Source organism: Cebus imitator, unplaced genomic scaffold, assembly GCF_001604975.1.
Source record: "Cebus imitator isolate Cc_AM_T3 unplaced genomic scaffold, Cebus_imitator-1.0 Scaffold136, whole genome shotgun sequence".
In the NCBI taxonomy this organism is placed as follows: domain Eukaryota; kingdom Metazoa; phylum Chordata; class Mammalia; order Primates; family Cebidae; genus Cebus; species Cebus imitator.
In genome coordinates, this window is record NW_016107451.1 from 174,934 (window position 1) to 194,749 (window position 19,816).

Genomic DNA, 19,816 nt, shown 5'->3' on the forward strand with positions numbered 1-19,816 from the left:
AAAAAAATCCTTTTATTTCAACCCACCGAGTTCATAGCAATTTGTTACAGCAACCCTAGGAATCAAATCTACACCCCAAGGCCTGAAACTCCATCTCTACACTCAGCCAAGGGCAGGGGGTCTGCCAGGGGCCCTGGGGAAAAAGCCGGCAAGAGGGGCATGCACAGGAGGGACCCACTGAGGCAAGGATCCACGCAGGCAACATCCCTTCAGGAAGCAACACAGAACCCACCATCCACTGGCCTCTGAAGCCCCAGACACAGCAGGCTTGAGTGGCAGGTAAATGACACTCTCGGATGGGGCCAGCGGGTGGGGTGGCGGGCGGAACACAGAATCTGGCAGTATCTCACTGCTGAGCCGGGGTCTATGGCAGCTGGCAGAGAAGCAGAGTGGGATTATCAATGAAACCACCCTACGAGCGTTTGGCATATTGACCATGATAACAACCACGAGTGTCCACTATGTGCCGATACACGACACTGGCAGGAGGCCTGGCACTTTACGGAGCCCTCGTCCGCCGGCTTCCTCCTTTAATCCTTGCAGTAACCCTATGGAGCGATCTCCATTCTATAAACGAAGAAACTGAGGTTCATGGAAGATGACAGAAGTGCACAATGTCACATTTGGTTTCTAAATCCCAGGAAGAGGCGACAGCTCGGTCCCCCCAGGGATGTCACAGACCCAGGGGCTGAGTTCTGGGGTGGGGTGACTGGTCAGGCCTCCAAAGGTGGGTGGCATGCCTGAGGCTGGGGCAGCCTGGGAGGATCCCCCAGGTGACACCCTGGAATGCCAAGTGCTCTATCTGTCTTCTGAATGCCAGTGAGTGAGGTGAGCCAGAGCTGAGCCCTCACCAGCAGGCAGAAAGAGGAGGAGAGCCCACCAAGAACAGGGAGAGGACAGCCTGGGAACAAGAGGAGACCCTGCCTCCGCAAATTTAAAAAAAAAAAAAAAAAAAAAGAAAAAGAGTAACAAGGAAAGGTATAGGGCTAAGAAAGGAGGGCCTGGCAACTGGTCACCTTAAAAAAAAAAAAAAGAAAAGAAAAAGAGTAACAAGGAAAGGTATAGGGCTAAGAAAGGAGGGCCTGGCAACTGGTCACCTTTACCATCAGCCCAGACCCCCTAGACAATGGGCCACTCAGGCTGAAACGGAGCTGCACCCCACCTGGCCTCCCATGGATTTCAGGCCCTGCCCCTGCTTTCCTGTGTTCCCACAACGTGAGCATCTGTCCCAGAAATACAGACTTATTTTAATATCAGCTGCAGGCAAAAGGAGTCAGGAAAGAAACTTCTGATGCAGATGAACTGCTCACAGAACGCATTCCAAGGCCAACCTCGGGACTCTCCACAGCCCTGAAATACCCGTCTTGACCCAGTCTCATCCCAGAAACCTTTATGAGGATGGTGGCTCTTTCTGCAGGTTCTTTCTGCCACCCTGGGGACCCCTGGTTTAGGTCAGATTAAGAGTGCAAGAGCAGGAAGCACGACTCAGAAGGACGCTTCTTCCTCCAGGAACAGCAGCTCAGATGCTAGGCTGGATCCTGGCTTGTAGCCTTTGTCCAAGACCCTCAAGGGCATCCACATTTATCAGGCAGGGTTTTGAGTCCAATGCACAAGGCTCTGGTAGGGCCACTTACACAAAATGTAATTTCAATCCATGCTCATTCCACAGACAGGCCCCTCGGCTATGGACACCTGGCAGGGCCGAAATCAGGGAGGCCTGAGGACACACTCTGTGGACAGAAACACTGGTGTTCTTCTTCCCAGGCAGTCTCTTTAAGCATTGCTATTCTCTGCACATTTCAGAAACAAAGATTTTTGGAGGAATAATAATGACTAATATTTATGTAGCACCTACTACATATCTCTGCTCTAAGCGATAAAGGCATATTATCTCAATTAATCTTCACTACAACCACACAGGAGAGGTACTTTTTTTTTTTTTTTTGAGATGGAGTTTCACTCTTGTTGCCCAGGCTGGAGTGCAATGGCACAATCTTGCCTCACCACAACCTCCACCTCCCGGGTTCTAGCGATTCTCCTACCTCAGCCTCCCAAGTAGCTGGGATTACAGACATGAGCCGCCACACCTGGCTAATTTTTTTGTATTTTTAGTAGAGATGGGGTTTCTCCATGTTGGTCAGGCTGGTCTCAAACTCCCAACCTCAGGTGATCCACCTGCCTCAGCGCCCCAAAGTGCCAGGATTACAGGTGTGAGCCACCGCACCCAGCCAAGGACAGGTACTCTTATTATTCCTGATGTGGTTTGGATATGTGTCCCCACCCAAATCTCACACAGAATTGTAATTGTCGGTGCTGGAGGTGGGGCCAGGTGGGAGCTGACTGGATCACAGGCGTAGATTTCTCATGAATGGCTTAGCACCATCCCCTCCATGGGGCTGTCCTCGAGACAGTGAGTGAATGCTCATAAGACCCAGTTGTCTGAACATGTGTGGCGCCCTTGCTGGCTCTCCGCTCCTGCTCCAGCCATGTGACATGCGTCCTCCCCCTTGGCCTGAGGCCACTCCAGCAGCCAAGCAGATGCCAGCATCATGCTTCCTGTACAACCTACAGAACTATGAACCTGTTAAACCTCCTCTCTTCACAAATTATCCAGTCTCAGGTACTACTTCAGAGCCATGCAAGAAGGGGCTAATACATCCCTATTCTACGAATGAGGAAACTGAGATGCAGGGAGGCTACACAGCTAAGAAGTGGGGAAGCCTTGGTTGGTCATGAAGGCTCACGCCTATAATCCCAGCACTTTTGGGAGGCCAAGTTGGGTGGGTCACCTGAGGTCAGGAGTTCAAGACCAGCCTGGCCAACATGGTGAAACCCCATCTCTACTAAAAATACAAAAATTAGCTGGGCATGGTAGCCCGAGCTTGTAATCTCAGCTACTTGGGAGGCTACGGCAGGAGAATCGCTTGAACCCAGAAAGCAGAGGTTGCGGTGACCCGAGATCACACCACGGCACTCCGGTCTCGGCACAGAGCGAGACTCCATCTCAAAATAAAATAAATTAAAAAAAAAAATGGGGAAGCCTTAACCCTGGGCAGACCTCCTCTAGAAACTGTATTCTTAGCTACAACTTTCTACTGCTTTAACTTCTTGAGAAGAACCTCAAAGGGGTCCAGGACCAGGTCAAAGGAACTAGATGAATCTCCCCTGTGGCAGGGGCGATCACATGGCCAATCTAATGGAAAGAAGGAATGGCTGGAGAATCAATGGAGAGGGCAAGAAGGTTTCCAGAATGAGAATTCTAGGAAACCAGCCAGCTGTTCCTCCCACAAACAGAGAAGAAGCACAGCTCAGCTGGCCTAGACACCTAGGTCAAAGCCGGTGGCTTGGGCTCTATCAGCAAACTTCAGGAAGTGTGGCTCCACTCTGGGGCCTCAAGCTTAGAAGGCCAGGGGCCGAAAGATACACAGGAAGAGGCAAGGGACTCTTATGAAGCAGCTACTCTGGGTTCCTTAGAGAGAAGCCCTGATTGTGTGTTTCTCAAGGGCGACAACTGCATCTAAATCACCATCGCCACCATCGCCACCATCACCACCATCACGGTCAATCACTGAGTACCTGTGTGTCCTGTGCTCCACTAGCGACTGTTCACACCCACTCCCCCAGGTGGCCACCATCCCTATTATACAAGTGAAGACACTGGAGGTCAGGGAGATTACGTGACCTGTTCAAATGATTCACGCAAAGCAGCCTGCAGTGCTGGTGAAGACAGCACGGACCTCAGAGCCACACAGACCCCAGCCCGAATCCTGGCTCTGCCACTCACCAGCTACAGGACCCTCAGCAAATAACTCAACCTCTTGTGACAATTTCAATCGGAGATGCCAGAAGTAATTCATCTCAAACGACAACTCCAAATGACTGCCAGCGGTTGCCCACAGTGCTGTGTTGGACAGGATTCTGAGCCACGTCTAAGCTCCTGGGAAAGAGTGCCACGATCAATTACTAATAACTGCCGTGGGAGCAGAACGGTGGACCGATGGCAGGAATGTCACGTATTTTCCATCCCTGATGCTGAGAAACACCACGCTTGAGAGACACTGTATACAAATACACGTGTGCACTACATCCCCGGCAGATTTTTGACTAAGGCACCAAAGCAAATCAAAGGGGAAAGGAAAGTCTTTTCAACATATAGTACCGGAACAACAGAATATCCATATGGGCATAAATGAACCTAGTGCCCAACATCACACCATACATAATTAAATTGAATCAAGATTATCTTAGACCTAGAGCTAAAACAATAAAGCTTCTAAAAGAACACGTGGAAGAAAATCCTTGTGAGCTGGAGTAAGCAAAGACTTCTTAGGACACAGAAAGCTACAGACATAAAAGGAAAAAAGTCCATAATTAGACTTCATCAGAATTAAAACTTCTGCTCATTAAAGATACTGTTAAGAAAAGAAATGGGCCAGGGGCGGTGGCTCACGCCTGAAATCCCAGCACTTTGGAAGGCCAAGGTGGGCGGGTCGATTGAGCTCAGGAGTTCAAGAGTAGCCTGGGCAACATGGTGAAACCCTGTCTCTCTCTACAAAAAATGCAAAAATTAGTCAGGTGGCCGGGCGCGGTGGCTCAAGCCTGTAATCCCAGCACTTTGGGAGGCCGAGGTGGGCAGACTGCTTGAGCTCAGCAGTTCAAGACCGGCCTGGGCAACATGGTTAACCCTTGTCCCTACAAAAATACAAAAATTAGCCAGGCATGGTGGCACAAGCCTGTAGTCCTAGCTACTTGAGGGGCTGAGGTGGGAGGATGGCTAGAGCCCAGGAGGTCGAGGCTGCAGTGAGCCATGTTTGTACCACTGCACTCCAGCCTGGGCGACAGAGTGAGACCCCATCTCTACAGTTTTTTTTAAATTATCTGGGCATGGTGGCACAAGCCTGTAGTCCTAGCTACTTGAGGGGCTGAGGTGGGAGGATGGCTAGAGCCCAGGAGGTCGAGGCTGCAGTGAGCCATGTTTGTACCACTGCGCTCCAGCCTGGGCAACAACAAGACTCCGTCTCAAAGAAAAAAAAAATTAAGTTCTAGAACAGACAAAACTCCTTTTTGAAAAAAATCACAACACTGATTGCTCCTCAAGGGGGCAATTATGATTGACTGGGTAAGGCATGGGAACCTTCTGGGGTGGTAGAAATTTCCTGTGTCTTGATCAGGGTACGGGCCATGTGGATGCATCCATTAGTCAAAGCATACAATGCAATTAAGACTTAGGCATTTCCATGTCTGAATTTTTTTTTAAATCCAGTTACACCCAGAATAATTTTCAAAAAGCATAAGCTAGTTGGCCTTAAAACGTGAACAGAATCAGGGAGAATATGCAGGTGCTCAGGCGTGCACAGGTGAGGAGGGAGACTCGCGCAGGTAGGTGCACATGCAGACATCCTCACGTTCTTTTTACTTTTTCTTTTTTTGAAATAGGGTTTTTCTCTCTCACCCGGGCCCAAGTGCAGTGGTGCCATCATAACTCACCGCCAGCTCAATCTCCTGGGCTCAACTGATCTTCCCATCATGGCCTCCTGAGTAGCTGGGACTATAGGCATGAGCCACCAGGCCCAGCTGATTTTTTAATTCTTTGTAGAAATGGGTATCACTGTGCTGCCCAGGCTGGTCTCAAACTCCTGGCCTCAAGGGATTCTCCTGCCTCAGCCTCCCAAAACGCTGGGATTTCAGGCGTGTGGCACCGCGCCCAGCCAACATCTCCACGTTCTTAAAGCCCCCAGTTAGCATTCTGAGCCTCAGTAGCCAAATAAGCTGTTCCTCATGCCTGCCTTAAATGAGACGTGACCTTCCCTTGGCTCCCGGATGCAATCAAGAGGACAATGGGCAGAGGCTCCTGAGGAGACGTCACTGCGTCCCAGCTATGTCCAGAGCGGCAAGAGAAACACAGTCTATGTGGAGACCAGAGAAGCCTCCCCTAGGACCACAGAGCATCAGCAAGGGCCTCCTCCAGCAGCAGGAACGTGGGGAGTAAGTGTCTGTCTCTCCTATCCCTGTACAGGGCTTCCTTGCAGAGGGAAAAGCTGAAGCTCCTTGCTGATGTCCTTCAGCCCTTCCTGCCTCAGCCCAAAAAGGCTCCTGTTAACCCTCCCACAAATGCCTCCTCCCTTCATCCATCCAAAGCCAGTGGACGTATGGGGAGCGACACTGTCACTCAACCCTGATGGGGGGATAGTCTCCCCGCACAGCCTGACAGAAGACAGGAGGCAGGACCCAGGAGCAAACAAGAGAGATGAAATCAGGCCTGGGGAAGGGCTACAAGCTGGAGCAGAAGCCCCCCCAACCCAACCCCAACCCCAGGGAGAAAGGTGGGCAATCCAGGAGCCTAAAAGGGAGGCTGGGAAGGGACCCAGCCAGCTCTGCCCAGAGGGATGGAGAGGGAGCAAGGAGAAGGCTCCTCTCATCTCCATTCTCTTCCCTGGCATAGGAAGCTTGAACACCTGCCTTATCTACCATGGAGGGCGATGGGGGCACTCGTCGGCCGTGGAGAGCAATGAGCTAAGGAGCAAGGGAGAGACTCTCCACTTGTCCCTGAAATGGGTACTCCCAGCCTCCATTATCCTCTTCTAGAAAGGGGAAGGTCTGAGAGGGGCTGCACTCAGACTTTCACAAAGAAGGGTGGAGAAGGCAGAGCAAGGGCCACCTCACAGCTGCCTGAGCCAGCTCAGGGCCCAGGGCCGCTCCGGGGACAAGGTCAGGTCAAGTCCCGGCACAGTGAACTTCAACGAAATGCCCTGTGTACATGCCGTGAGCATCAAGAGAATCAGAGGAACAACCCCTTTACTTCGCGGAGCCTGGAAAGGTTCCTGTCTATGGTCTCGGGGGATCTGCACGACCCCCATGCTCACCGCCATTAGGGCCCCTTCCGGCTGCCCCCCCCACCTCCCCACACAGCGTTTCCCCTCCTCTCCTCCCCACTGAGAAGCCGCATTTCACATCTGAGCCTCGTAACATGCTGAGCCATATGGTTTCTCCCGCTCAGCTAGGGGCCCCTGGAGACAGCAGGCTCTTTGAGGGTGGAGACTGTAGCCTCAAGGTGACCCCAGGGGACCCAGCACAATTCTGGGCCCACAGTCTGCCGTCCCTAAATGCCTGCTGATCCGTTTGGGCATGAGAACCAGCCTCCTAAAAACATGTGGGCCTGGAAGCCATCCACAGCATTCCCGCAGACAGCCGCAAGCCCCTCTCCCAGAGCACCCGGCACCAGCCAGTTTGAGCTCTGGCTGGGAACTGGGCTCTCATTCAGCCCATCTGGTCAGCATCTCTTTGGTTGCTTTTTATCAACTTCATATTAGCAAAAAAAAAAAAAAATCTTGAAAAACAAGCAGCAAAGAGGTGGGGGAGGGTGCGCAGAGGTCCAGTTGCAGCAGGCATGCCAATGAGGGTGGGGATCCCGGGGGAGCGCGGGGGAGACGCTGAGGCTGGAGGCCAGCTACTGCTCCAGCCAGCCCTTCCCAGTGGGAGAGCTACAAGAGGAGGGGCCCTCTCTGGCCAAAAAGCATGAGATGAGCCACGCACTTGACCAAAACTAGTTTGGGTCTTAGAATTTAACTTATTATGAGCACAGCACGGTGGCTGATGCCTGTAATCCCAGCACTTTGGGAGGCCGAGGCAGGCGGATCACCTGAGATCAGGAGTTAAATTAGCCCAGCGTGGTGGTGCATGCTTACAGGTAATCCCAGCTGCTTGTGAGGCTGAGGCAGGAGAATTGATTGAGCCCCCGAGGCGGAGGTTGCGGTAAGCCGAGATCACACCACTGCACTCCAGCCTGGGTGACAAAGTGAGACTCTGTCTTTAAAAATAAAGATAAAAAGAATTTAACTTATGCTGTTGACTAGAGGAGGAACACAGCTATCTTCAGTGGAGCCCTGGGAGAGTCATTTCCTACCTCAGGGCTTCTGGTTTACCCAGAAAGGAAATGGATCCATCCCTAACCTTCTATGACTCCCAAGCTAATCAACCAAAGGGGTACCCCTGCCACACCCTCCCTGGGCCTGCACTGCCAAGAGAACCAGGTGAGGCCTGCTTCCACTGCCCCAAGCTTAAAGAGCACAGAACTGATTCACGAACCCACAGGGCCAGGGGCCCTCAGAAAGAGGCCAGCCTCTACCCAGGGTGTCTCTGGCCTCAGTGTGCTAGAATAACCTGGGAGGTGTCAACCGAGCAGGTCACCCTAGGACAGGGACATGTGGTTTTCAATCCTTTATGGGCGGTTAGCTGTCGCACAAAGGGAAAAACGTCCTAGCCATAGACAGACTCCTAACTGCGGCCACAGCCTGTCTGAGCCACAGACCCAAATGACATCCACAAAGAGAGCCCTCGGTCCAGGCACACCACACACACTGACTCCCAACACCAAGCACAGAAGAACCCCCACCCAGTCGGAGTCCCCAGGACAATCCCTGACCTCTTCCTCTGCTCCCAGCACTGACCCTGCGCTTGGGGTCTGGGCAGTAAAGTCACAGGCCGGGAAATTCCTGCGCTGAGCTCAAAGAGGAGAACAGAGCCCAGGGAGGAGGGGCCAGGGCATCTGTGGACTGTGGGCCGCTGAGTTTTCCCTGAGGCTGCCTGAGGCCCCTCCCAACAGCCGTGATAGGATGAATGCAGTCGGGGCACACACCAGGCGGATGCTCATACATCGTTTTTTGAGACTATGTTAAAAATAATCCCTGCTGTGGTCCAGATTCCTGAGCACCCCTGCCCTTTCCACATGTCCTGACACTCAAGTCCTCCCACCTCATGAGTACCATCTCCACCGTCTGACTTTCACCGTCTCTACCCTCTGACTCTATCTCCACTCACTCCTCAACACGCGCTGTCTGCTGTCCACCCTAGCCCTCCCCAGGACTGGTCTAAGTTACACCCCAGCCACCGCCAGGCCTCAGGGCCCAGGGATCACTGCGCACTCTGCACTGTACCTGGCCTCTCAGCAGCAGCAGGAGTCGCTGCCCGCTCCACCGCCCTGTAAGGCTCCTCCCTCCACATGTCTTGGCTCCGCCTCCTCCGCAGAGACCCCAGCTCCAGTCTTTACCTGGGGGGTTCGTTCGAGGTGCCACCCCGGGAACCTCTTTTCTCGCTCCATCCTCTCCCTGAAGAGCTCACTCATCCCAACGCTTCAATTCCCTTCTCTAGCAGAAGGGCTCCCAGATTTTTACCTCCAGCCCAGAATCTTCTTCTGAGCCTCAGGCACATCCAGCTCAGTGCTTAGAACTGACCCCTGGACAAGACACGGTGGCTCACGCCTGTCATCCCAGCACTTTGGGAGGTCAAGGGAGGAGGATGGCTTGAACCCAAGAGTCTGAGACCAGCCTGGGCAACACAGCAAGACCTTGTCTCTACAGAAAACTTTTTAATTAGCTGGGCTTAGTGGTACATACCTACATTCCCAGCTACCAGGAGGCTCGATGGGAAGATCCCTTGAGCCCAGGAGTTGGAGGTTGCAGTGACCTAGGAATGAGCCACTATACTCCAGCGTGAGTGACAGACCATGACCCTGTCCCTAAAAACAGATTTTTTTTTTTATTTAAAAAAAGAAGAAGAACTGAGTCCTCAGCCTCCCTCCTGCACCACCCCTCATCTCAGAGAATGGCTGTACCATCTATCTGGTGGCTGAAACCTGGGAGACATTCTCACCACCTCCTTCTCCCCAAATCCTCGTATCTCAACAATTTACCACCTGCACAATATGAGCTCCAACCGCTTCCAAACAACCTCCCGCCCAGCTCTCCGAGTCAGGCTTCCGTCCTCTCCCCTGGATCTTGCAACGGCCTTAGCTCATCACCTCTGAGCTCTGTTCCCTGCCACGCACTTGCCATATGACAGCGGGGTGATTTTTCCAAAAGTCTCACCTGAATCCTCTGGCTAACATCTTTAATGACTCCAGTGCTCTTAACCAGGAATAAGCTCTAAAATCTTCAGCAAAATGTCCAAGTATCTGCTGGCTCTGGTCCCTGCCTACATGGAGAGGTCCCAGCCTCTACAACTCTAACTCTGGCTTCAGCAGCCATTCTGCCCTCCTTCCGGTTCCTTCTCTCTCTCGGCTGCCTGAGGGAAAGTGCAGAGGCCCGCAGCAGTGCTTCTCAGGCTGTCATGTGTATACCAGTCACCGAAAATGACAGTACAATGCTGACTCTGATTCAGAGATCTGGAGGGGAACCTGAGACTCTGCAATTCTAAAGAGCTCACAAATGATGCAGGTGTTGCTGGTCCCTTGGCCTCACTTTGAATAGCAAGAATCTAGAACACTCTCCTCCACTCAGACTCCATCTTAGCCTAACTAGCACCTACCTGATTTCCAGGACTCAGCTTAAATATCATTTCTTAAAAATAGCCCTACCTGCAGCTAGGTGTGGTGGCTCATGCCTGTAATCCCAGCACTTCAGGAGGCCCAGGTGGGCAGATCACTTGAGTTCAGGAGTTCAAGACCAGCCTGGCCAACATATGGTGAAACCCAACCTCTACTAAAAATACAAAAATTAGTCGGGCATGATGGTGGGTGCCTATAATCCCAGCTACTCGGAAGGCTGAGACGGGAGAATCGCTTGAACCCGGGACACAGAGGATGCAGTGAGCCAAGACTGCACCACTACACTCTAGCCTGGGAGGCTGAGTGATATTTCATCTCAAAAAATAAAAAAAAAAAAAAAAAAAAAAAGCCCTACCTGACCCTCTCTGAGACTAGGTTAGAGTCCCTCTAACCTAACCTTACATTCCTCCTGACCTATGCTGTGCTTCTCCTTTAGAACGTTCATCACGTTTTGAAACCCTGTCTCTACTAAAAATACAAAATAGTAGTTGGGCATGGTGGCAGGTGGCTGTAATCCCAGCTACCTGGGAGGCTGAGGCAGGAGAATCGCTTGAACCCAGGAAGTGAAGTTTGCAGTGAGCCAAGATCGTGCCATTGCACTCCAGCCTGAGCAACAGGGCAAGACTCCGTCTCAAAAAAAAAAAAAAAAAAGAAAAGAAAAAAGAACAGTCATTACTTTTAACTGTCTACCCCTCATTCCTGACATTACTTTTCAACGTTTGGCTCCCTAGCTAGACTACAAGCTCACCACAATATCTTGTTTACTACAAGGTCCCCAGAACCCAGCACTGGGCCTGGCAGAGGTGGGGTGGTGGAAAGCTCTGGGTCTGACCTGCCCAGCATCCATGTGCCCTTCTTCTCATGGTAACACTTCAATTTTCCTTTAGGAGCTATCCCTCCCCAATTCCCAGTTCTTATGGTTTAGGTTGGTGGTCATGAGACCCAAGTTTGGCCAATCAGAGCCTTTCATCTCTCTGGTCATGGTGACTGGTTCAGGGACAAACATGTGACCTAAGCCAGCCAATGAGCTTCTTCCCTAGGACTCTGTTAGAACTACTGGGGGAAAAAATGCTTTTCTTTGCACTGGGGTTACTTCGAAGGACAGATGCTACCACCATCCTGCTGCCACAAAGACAGAGCTTGACAAAGAATGAAACCAACATGGAAGAGAGAAGGAATGAGACCGATTTCACAGATGCAGTCATGCCTGCCGTCTATGCCTGCAATTTCAAAGGCAAAATTTTCCCTTTTAAGCCAAAGGGAGTTATTTTCTGTCGCTTACAACCAGGAGTCCTAACTAATGTAAAATTCAAATAAATACTGGGTGTTGAATGAATTAAATGAGTGCATGAGTGAGTAAGTCTGCCAAGAGAATTCAGGGACTCCTCCTAGCAGACTGTCAGAGTTCTCCCTGCAAACTCCTGCCATCCGTGAGGACAGAGACAAGCATCCCACAGCCACCTTTGTAGACCAAGGGAAGACCCGGAACGGTGACAGGTTTCTTAGCATTATTCTGTGCAAATGAGCCAGCCCAGGACAACCTGAGCTGGGTGCTGGGGCAGGCACTAGGCTAGTGAAGGTGGTCTGGCTTCCATTGCCCCTTCCCTTGGTCAGCCCTGCACCCTGTCCTGCCCCCTGCCCACCACTGACCTCTTAACCCACCCAGGGCACGCTCTGGCTTCCCCACTACACACAGGCTCCTCACTGCATACCACATGGCTCTGTGCATGACGGGCATCGAATATGGGACAACAACAGGAAGATGGGTGGGTTTTATCTGCTTCCTATGAGGTGTCCTCTTGAAAAAGATTAGGTTCAGGGAAGAGGAGGGGTGATGCGGAGCAGGGAAGAAGCGATGCCTGATTATCTCCCTGTGAGCCACTCAGAGCACAGCCCCAGGACAGAGAGAGGAGCTGGCCTAGATGTCCCCTCAGATGACTCGGGAGGCAGGTGACTTGCTCAGTGCGAGTCCTCACTCACCCCATAAAGTGTGAAGAGGGAGGAAGGGAGGGAGGAGAGCATGCCTGCCAGCCCTTGCAGGAACACTGGCTGAGCCAAAAGTCTTCCCCGAGGACCAGCTGTGTGGCCATCCTGCCGGGGCATCGAACTGAAAATGACAGGGGAAGGTCATGGGAGCAGAAGGGCACTGCTCCCCCGGCTCCCGTCCAAGAGTGAGAAGGTCCTGGGCCTAGTGGCCTGGACTGTGGCCTCCCCAGGAAAAAGGCGTACAAAGAAGTGCTGATAGGAAAACAACCGACATCCAGACCCGAACCTCCAGCCAACCCTTCCACGGGACCTGGCGTGAACGGGGCCAGCTCAGAAGGGCCAGCCAGAGGCTGGCAGACCAGCAGGCAAGTGCCCTTCAAGTCCCAGGAGGGCTACCGCCCAGCCCTGGGCAGTCCTTCTGGGCAGCTGCCTTCTGTCCCCCAATTTCCTCCTGGCTGGACCCCTCGTTCCCAAACTCCACCAAGAGTTCTGCCAACCCCAATTCAGTCCCAGTCAATGTCCTCACTGCCCCTCGACGCAGACACCCAAGTCTCTTGTCACACTTCCCCCACACTGGAGCTTAACTGTACACCTCCTCCGAGGTGTCAGGACACTCCACAGCCCGCCTGCGACAGGAGCCGCTGGGCCTGGAGCCAAAGCCACAGCAAGGCCCCAAGACTTCCCCACACGCTCCCCTCCCTGCCTTCCTGAATCTAAGCCTCTTACCTTCATGGTGGGAGGCGCAGTGAGAGGAGGGGACAGCGGCCGGTCTGGGAGGGTCACATCCGAGCTGTTGGCCAGATCCTGCTTCCTGTGAAGAGGCCAACAAACAGAAAAGAGGTGAGTAAGGACCTGCCTGCATCTTCTCTTCTCTCCTTCGCTGGGCTCTGGGACACAGTCTAACATACAATGCAGGCCAGGCGGGGTGGCTCACGCCTGGAATCCCAGCACTTTGGGAGGCTGGGCAGATCACCTGAGGTCAGGGGCTCGAGAACAGCCTGGCCAACATGGTGAAACGCTGCCTCTACTAAAAATACAAAAACTAGCCAGGCATGGTGACGTGTGCCTGTAATCCCAGCTACTTGGGAGACTGAGGATGGAGAATCACTTGATCCCGGGAGGCGGAGGTTGCAGTGAGCCAAGATCATGCCATTGCACTCCAGCCTGAACGACAAGGCTAAAACTCTTTTAAAAAATATATATATACAATGCAGAAACCACAGGTGGGAGCATTTTCTTTACTCCAGATGCACCAAAATCTAAAGCAATGCTACTGTAAGTGTGGTCCCTAGACCACCAGCATCACCTGGGAACTCATTAGAAATGCAGATTCCCAGGTGCACGCCAGACTCTCCAACAATAAGCTCAGGAATCCGTGTGCTAATGAGCTGTACAGGTGATTCTGCTGCACAGTGAAGTCTGAGAACCATGGGGCTAAAGAGACCCAGGACCAGGGCTGGGTGGGAGAAGAGGAGGGGAGAAATGGGGATTCATTCCCCCTCGGGCCCTTCTGCACACGTGCATGCGCACACATACATACACGCCCTAGCCGAAGAGCTGACCTTGGGAGACAGGCTGCCTGCCGTGCATCTGCAGGTAAAACTGAATTTAGTCCATGTGGGCTGGGGTGGTGGAGAGGCAGCTAAACAGAGCGTGTCACCATGGCAACGTGACTGCGACAAGTTTGCCGTGCTCACACACTCCCCACTTTCCATCTGGCCCTCGCTGGTGACCAGGGAGTGCTGTTTGTGGTCCCATCACCAGGCAGACGGTTTAGCATGGGATCAGCCCTCAAAACAACGGCTGCACAACAAGGCCAGCTGGTCAGAGCCTGGGGAATCCCCGGGTGAGGGACTCCAGTGTCCCGGACAAGCCCTGGCTGCACCCAGGAGGGGACAAAGGGGCTGGGAGACCTGTGTGAAAAGCTGAAGAGGGCCGGGCTGAGCATTCAAAGTCCCCAGCTTTACAAGTGTTTCCTCCTCTAGAACCTGCTCTGAAGCCGCTGAGTCAGCCCAACCCCCCCGGTCCCGCATAAATGGCCAAAGCACCCTACTGCCAACTCCAGAGCACGCTTCTGCACATTTTCCCAGCCCAAGTCCTGCCAGAGAAGCCACAGTTCCAACCCCACATCTTCCTCACGACAGAAACCCACCCTCCCTACAGAGCCCAGCCCTCCAGCTTTGCAGGGGCCCAGACCCCCATCCTGCCTGGCTCCCCCTGGCCCACGGAACAGGACCAGGCTGACAACACTTCCCAGGCGAGGCCCACAGGCCCATGTGTACCCCTGCCATTGACTACCCCTCCCTATGGCCAGCTAAGGAGCGAGATAAGGGGTCCGGGGACCACCTGGCTTAGCAGAGGTTCCATTCAGCGCCATTAACCCAAACCCTGCAATCCCTGTCTCCTGCTCCCCCATCTGCCTTCCTCCTTCTTTCTTCCCGGACCTTGCTGATGTAAGCTTTGCCGACTGGAGGGGGGACCTCGCGCCTGATCCAGACTGTAACTGGCTTAAGACACCAGCAGGGCCGAGATAGCACATAGGTGTGTGCTCACACTCACACTCACACACTCAGAGGAAGGCACCAGCTCCTGCTCCCTCTCAGCTAGAACCACCAGCCTCCTCTGTCCGTGCATGACCCTGATCGTTGCCACTGCGGGGTCCAGCCTGGCTGCTCTGCCGGACCCCCACCTGCCTGTGCACACGACAGAGCTGGGTCCAGCACAGCCTCACCTCGTCATGCCACTTGGCCCTCTCCCCAGCAGCCACAGCTCCTCCTCCATGGTCCTGGCCCTGGAGAGCATGATGTGGGAAAGGAAGAATGATCAAGCAGGACAGCATCCCCCTTGGGTCACCTTGGGCCCACGGTGAGGATGAGGCCAGCTCCCCTATGAGGCTGGGGGCCCGGCAAAGAAAAGCACGCAGGGAGGGGAAGTAAAGCAAGCCCCCCGCCAGATTCAATAGGGCCACTCTGGGCTTAGCAGAGAACCTCTGGAGACGGCTTGCAGGCACCTTGATGGACCGCAGCCCTGGCTCTCCAGGCACACACAGTCTAGAGGCGGGCAGAGCTGGTTTAACCTCGCCAGTCACTGGATGCTCTAGAAGCAGGAAGGACTCTCAAGTTGGAGCACAAGGCAGCTTCTGACCAGAAGGATTTCCCCAACGATGCCTGGGAGCTTCAAAGGCGCTAGAGCAGACATGAGCATCAGCAGTGACCAGCCTCATGCAGCCTCCAACGCTGTGTCCGAAATGCCAGAGGGGGTGCCAGGGTGGACAGGAGGCATGACTGCCACCCTCAAAAACATCAGAATTGGGCCTGTAGCAGTGGCTCACACCTGTAATCCCAGCACTTTGGGAGGCCAAGGCGGGTAGATCACTTGAGGTCAGAAGTTCGAGACCAGCCTGGCCAACATGGCAAAACCCCGTCTCTACTAAAAATACAAAAATTAGCCAGGCGTGGTGGTGCATGCCTGTAATTCCAGCTACTTGGGAGGCTGAGACAGGAGAATCGCTTGATCCCAGGGGGCAGAGGTTGCAGTGAGCCAAGATCGTGCCACTGCACTCCAGCCTGGGCAACAGAGCAAGACTCCATGTCAAAAAAATAAAATAAAATAAACAAATTTAAAACATCAGAGCTACACACAGGCTCTCAGTCACAAGGTAGGATCTACCCTGCCTGGTGTACAGATGGCTTCAAGTAGCATCTATAGGGGACAAGGGCCACACTATACCATTCTCACTCTTGACTCCGGCCCTCCCTCTAGTTGAAGAGCTAACTGCCTGTTATGGATTGAACTGTGTCCCCCAAAAAAGATATACTGAAGTTCTAACTCCCAGTACCTGTGAATATAACCTTATTGAAAATCGGATCTTTACAGATATAATCAAGTAAAGATGAGGTCGTTAGGATGGTCCTTAATTCAATAGGACGAGTATCTTTATAAGAAGGGAAGGCAGGCCGGGCACAGTGGCTCTCACCTGTAATCCCAGCACTTTGGGAGGCTGAGGCGGGCAGATCACCTGAATTTCAAGACCAGCCTGGCCAACATGGTGAAATCCTGTCTCTACTAAACATATAAAAATTACCCGGGCATGGTGGTGGGTGCCTGTAATCCCAGGTACTCGGGAGGCTGAGGCAGGAGGATCGCCTGAACCTGGGAGGCAGAGGTTGCAGTGAGCCAAGATCATGCCACTGCACTCTAGCTTGGGTCTCAAAAAAAGAAAAAAAAAAAAAGAAGAAGGGAAGGCAACAATATGAAGACACACACAGTGAGAACGCCCGTGACAGTGGAGGCAGACACAGAAGTGATTCGGCTACAAGTCAATATATGCTGAGGCCTGCCGTCCCCAGCAGAGCTTAGAAGAGGCGAGGAAGGATTCCTCCCTAGAGCGTTCGGAGAGAGCATGGCCCCGCCGACACCTTGATTTTGGACTTCTGGCCTCCAGAGCTGAAATAATAAATGTCTGTGGCTTTAAGCCATCTGTGGTCCTTGGTATCGGCCACCCTGGGAAGCGAATGCAGTGCCCAAGCCTCAGGTTCCAGCCTTGGCCTAGAGAGCCAAAAACAAGGAAGATGAACTAAGTCCTGCTTCTGCCTCGCCACCCCTGCTCTGATCAGCTGTGCTCAGCCTTGTCCTGCCTCAGGACAATGACATTTACACATGAGCCACCCTCCCAAGGACGGCCAGGCACAGCCCAGCCCAGCCACCAGCTGGCACCGAGATAAGACAGAGTGAGTGACGCGGTGCTTGATGCAATTCTATCCCCTTCTCTCCCACTCAGGCAAACATATCACACACGAGGAGGTGAAAGTGATGTGATTCTATCAAGTGACAACCTTAAATGTGCTCTGATGATAAGCAAAAGGTAAATCCTTAGCCCAGGTGACAACTTCCTTGTGGCCCACAGGGATCTGTCTTGCCACCTGTCATGGCACTGAGATTGAAAACTGTACCCCTCAAGCAACCCAGCCCCACACCCACATGCAACTCTAAGGACACGGGGTCCCAGACCCACACAGGAAACCCACAAGGGCCCATGAGAGGAGGGGCTGGAGAGGGAGACAGCTTGGAAAGCAGAGAAGGGAAAAAGGGTGGAGAGAGGCCGGAGGAAGATGACGTACTCAGTTGAAAGAGAAGGGGGTGAGGGCAGGCTGTAGGGCCACGTCAGCCTCTGCCACCCAGGGGGAGTCCTGGAGGCACTGCCTGTTCTCACACAGTGCTGAGGTTCCCTGCTCTGGGATTCTTTCCCTAGAAGCACGGGAGATTCTGGGGCAGATGGGAGGGCTCAGGGAGACCAGGAAGCATCCTAGCCAGCTTTGGTCAAATGCAAATTTCAGGAGGAAATAGTCAAAGGGGCTTGAGTGGAAGCTGAGAAGTCAAAGGGCATGGTTCACCCAGATGGAACGAGACAGACCCCAGGGGGAGCCCCTGTGGCAGCACCCAGGCCTGCAGGATCCTCGCCTCCACCCTCGGAGGGCTCGCCCCAGACCATCTTGAGGTCACTGCAGCCGCCACGTCTCACACATGGCTACGGAGAGTACCCCACACCTGGAATCAAGTGATTCCTGGGTTCCAGTTTGGCTCTGCCTGCTACCCAGCTGCGAGGTCCTGGTTAAGTTACCTCACTGTGTATTGTTTACTTCATCTGCAAAGATAGGAGTAATAATGAACTGAGGAATTAATAACAGCTGGGGACGGATGAGGTGGCTCACGACTAATCCCAGCACCTTGGGAGGCCGAGGTGGGTAGATCACCTGAGGTCCGGAGTTCGAGACCGGCCTGGCCAACGTGATGAAACCTTGTCTCTACTAAAAATACAAAAAATTAGAGGGGCATGCTGGCAGGTGCCTGTAATCCCAGCTACTCGGGAGGCTGAGGCAGGAGAATCGCTTGAACCCGGGACGGGGAGGTTGCAGTGAGCTGAGGTTGCGCCATTGCACTCCAGCCTGGGCAAGAAAAGCGAAAGAAACTCCATCTCAAGAAAATTAATTAAGAAATTTAAAAAATAACAGCTGTGAGATAAAACATATCTCACAGGCCTATATAAGCGTAGACCATGGTGATGACGATGATGCTGATGATGATTCTAACTCATAAAATGTGGATCTGGTCTCCAAGTGGACCCACAGAAGCAGGGGGCCAGGGCTGTTTAACTGCCTTGGAAAACATTTCTGGCATCTCAAATGAGCACCAGTTCTAGCCTGGGGATCTATTCCCAGGATCATAACCATCGGTTAATAATCAACCACAGGAAAAACACCCACCTAGCAGCAGATGGCTCCGGGGCCAGGTCTGAGGCCCCCTCCACGCAGGGTTCTCCCCTTTCCTGCACGCTCCCCACGCCCACTCCCAGCGACCCACCCACACTCAGCTACGCCTTCTCTTGCTTTCCAAATAGCCAAGCTAGAGGAATACAGACAGCTGGGCACGGCAAAGAGCTTCTCGGGAAAACCAACACAAAAGGAACAAGAAAGATGACTCATAATGGCCAAAATGGGAGACATCCAAGAGTCCACCCGTCAACGAACGGAAAAATGAAATTCGGTTGCTCCACACCGTGGAATATTGTTCACCCATAAAAAGAAATCAAGTAAAAATAATTCATTTTCAAAGATCAAAATAAACAAAATAAACAAGGATAGCACGTGACTCTAAGGACAGCAGAGAGAAAAGCAATGGGGTGCTAATGCACACGACAGCACAGTGCACCTAGAAAGCATGATGCTGGGTACAAGCAGCCAGGCACCAAAGGCCACACGTGTGTGATTCCACTCCCGTGAAATGCATACACCAGGTGGGGAAAATAGAAAAGTTCCTTTTGAAAGTTCCCTTTCTTGTTAAAAAATAAATCATAAGTGTGCTAATAACTTTGTGAGACCCTATCCTATGTCGCTGTTAGACATGCCATGCTCTATGTCCTTGTACTTTCACCAAGATATCTGTGCTGGACGTGCTCGCAGGCATGTCCCAGCTCTCCACTGCTTCTGCCTGTTTAGAAAAGTTTTAAGTTGTTAGCCAATCGGGTGTTGTTTAGATTGTGAGGTCTGGCTCCAGCCAACGGAGATCAGACACAGCAGTAAGGATGACCCCAAATGCATAAGGGATACATTTGTGGATTTTCCTTTGTTCACTGTACGCTCGTGGCACAATGGCTAGTGAGGTTACCCTTTCCGCAGTCCAGGAAGTAAAAAACTGTGTTGCTAAAAAATCCTTTGTCTCAATGCTAATTTTTCTTTGCGGCACTGAACATCTATTTCCAACAACAGGCAAATCCAGACAGAATGGTGATGAGTGGTTGCCAGGGGCTGCAGGGAGAGGGCAACGGGGTGCAATTGCTAATCAATACCCATGCTAATCAATACTCCAGCACCACTCCAGATTCGATATGTGGTCAGGTTATCTCACCCCTCCATGTCTCAGCTTCCTCACCTGTAAAATGGCATAACTACTATCTACCTCGCTGGGTGTTATGAATAAGGCCCAGAAAGCAGTTAGCACAGTGCCTGGTAT

At 52.6% G+C, this 19,816-nt stretch overlaps 1 protein-coding gene across 17 annotated transcripts in view; it reads right to left on the bottom strand.

Annotated features, from left to right (window-relative positions):
* The window catches only part of RAP1GAP2 (RAP1 GTPase activating protein 2), a 273,881-nt gene that overhangs the window by 114,954 nt on the left and 139,111 nt on the right, over positions 1-19,816 (bottom strand). For all 17 annotated transcript variants that reach the window (XR_005202360.1, XR_005202359.1, XM_017541614.2 and 14 more), the window contains one exon: positions 13,034-13,118. Coding sequence is in view for 15 of the 17 variants with exons in the window: in XM_017541614.2 (XP_017397103.1) it covers positions 13,034-13,118 (85 nt within the window). In the remaining 2 variants the exon portion in view is untranslated. The remainder of the gene's footprint in view (positions 1-13,033; positions 13,119-19,816) is intronic.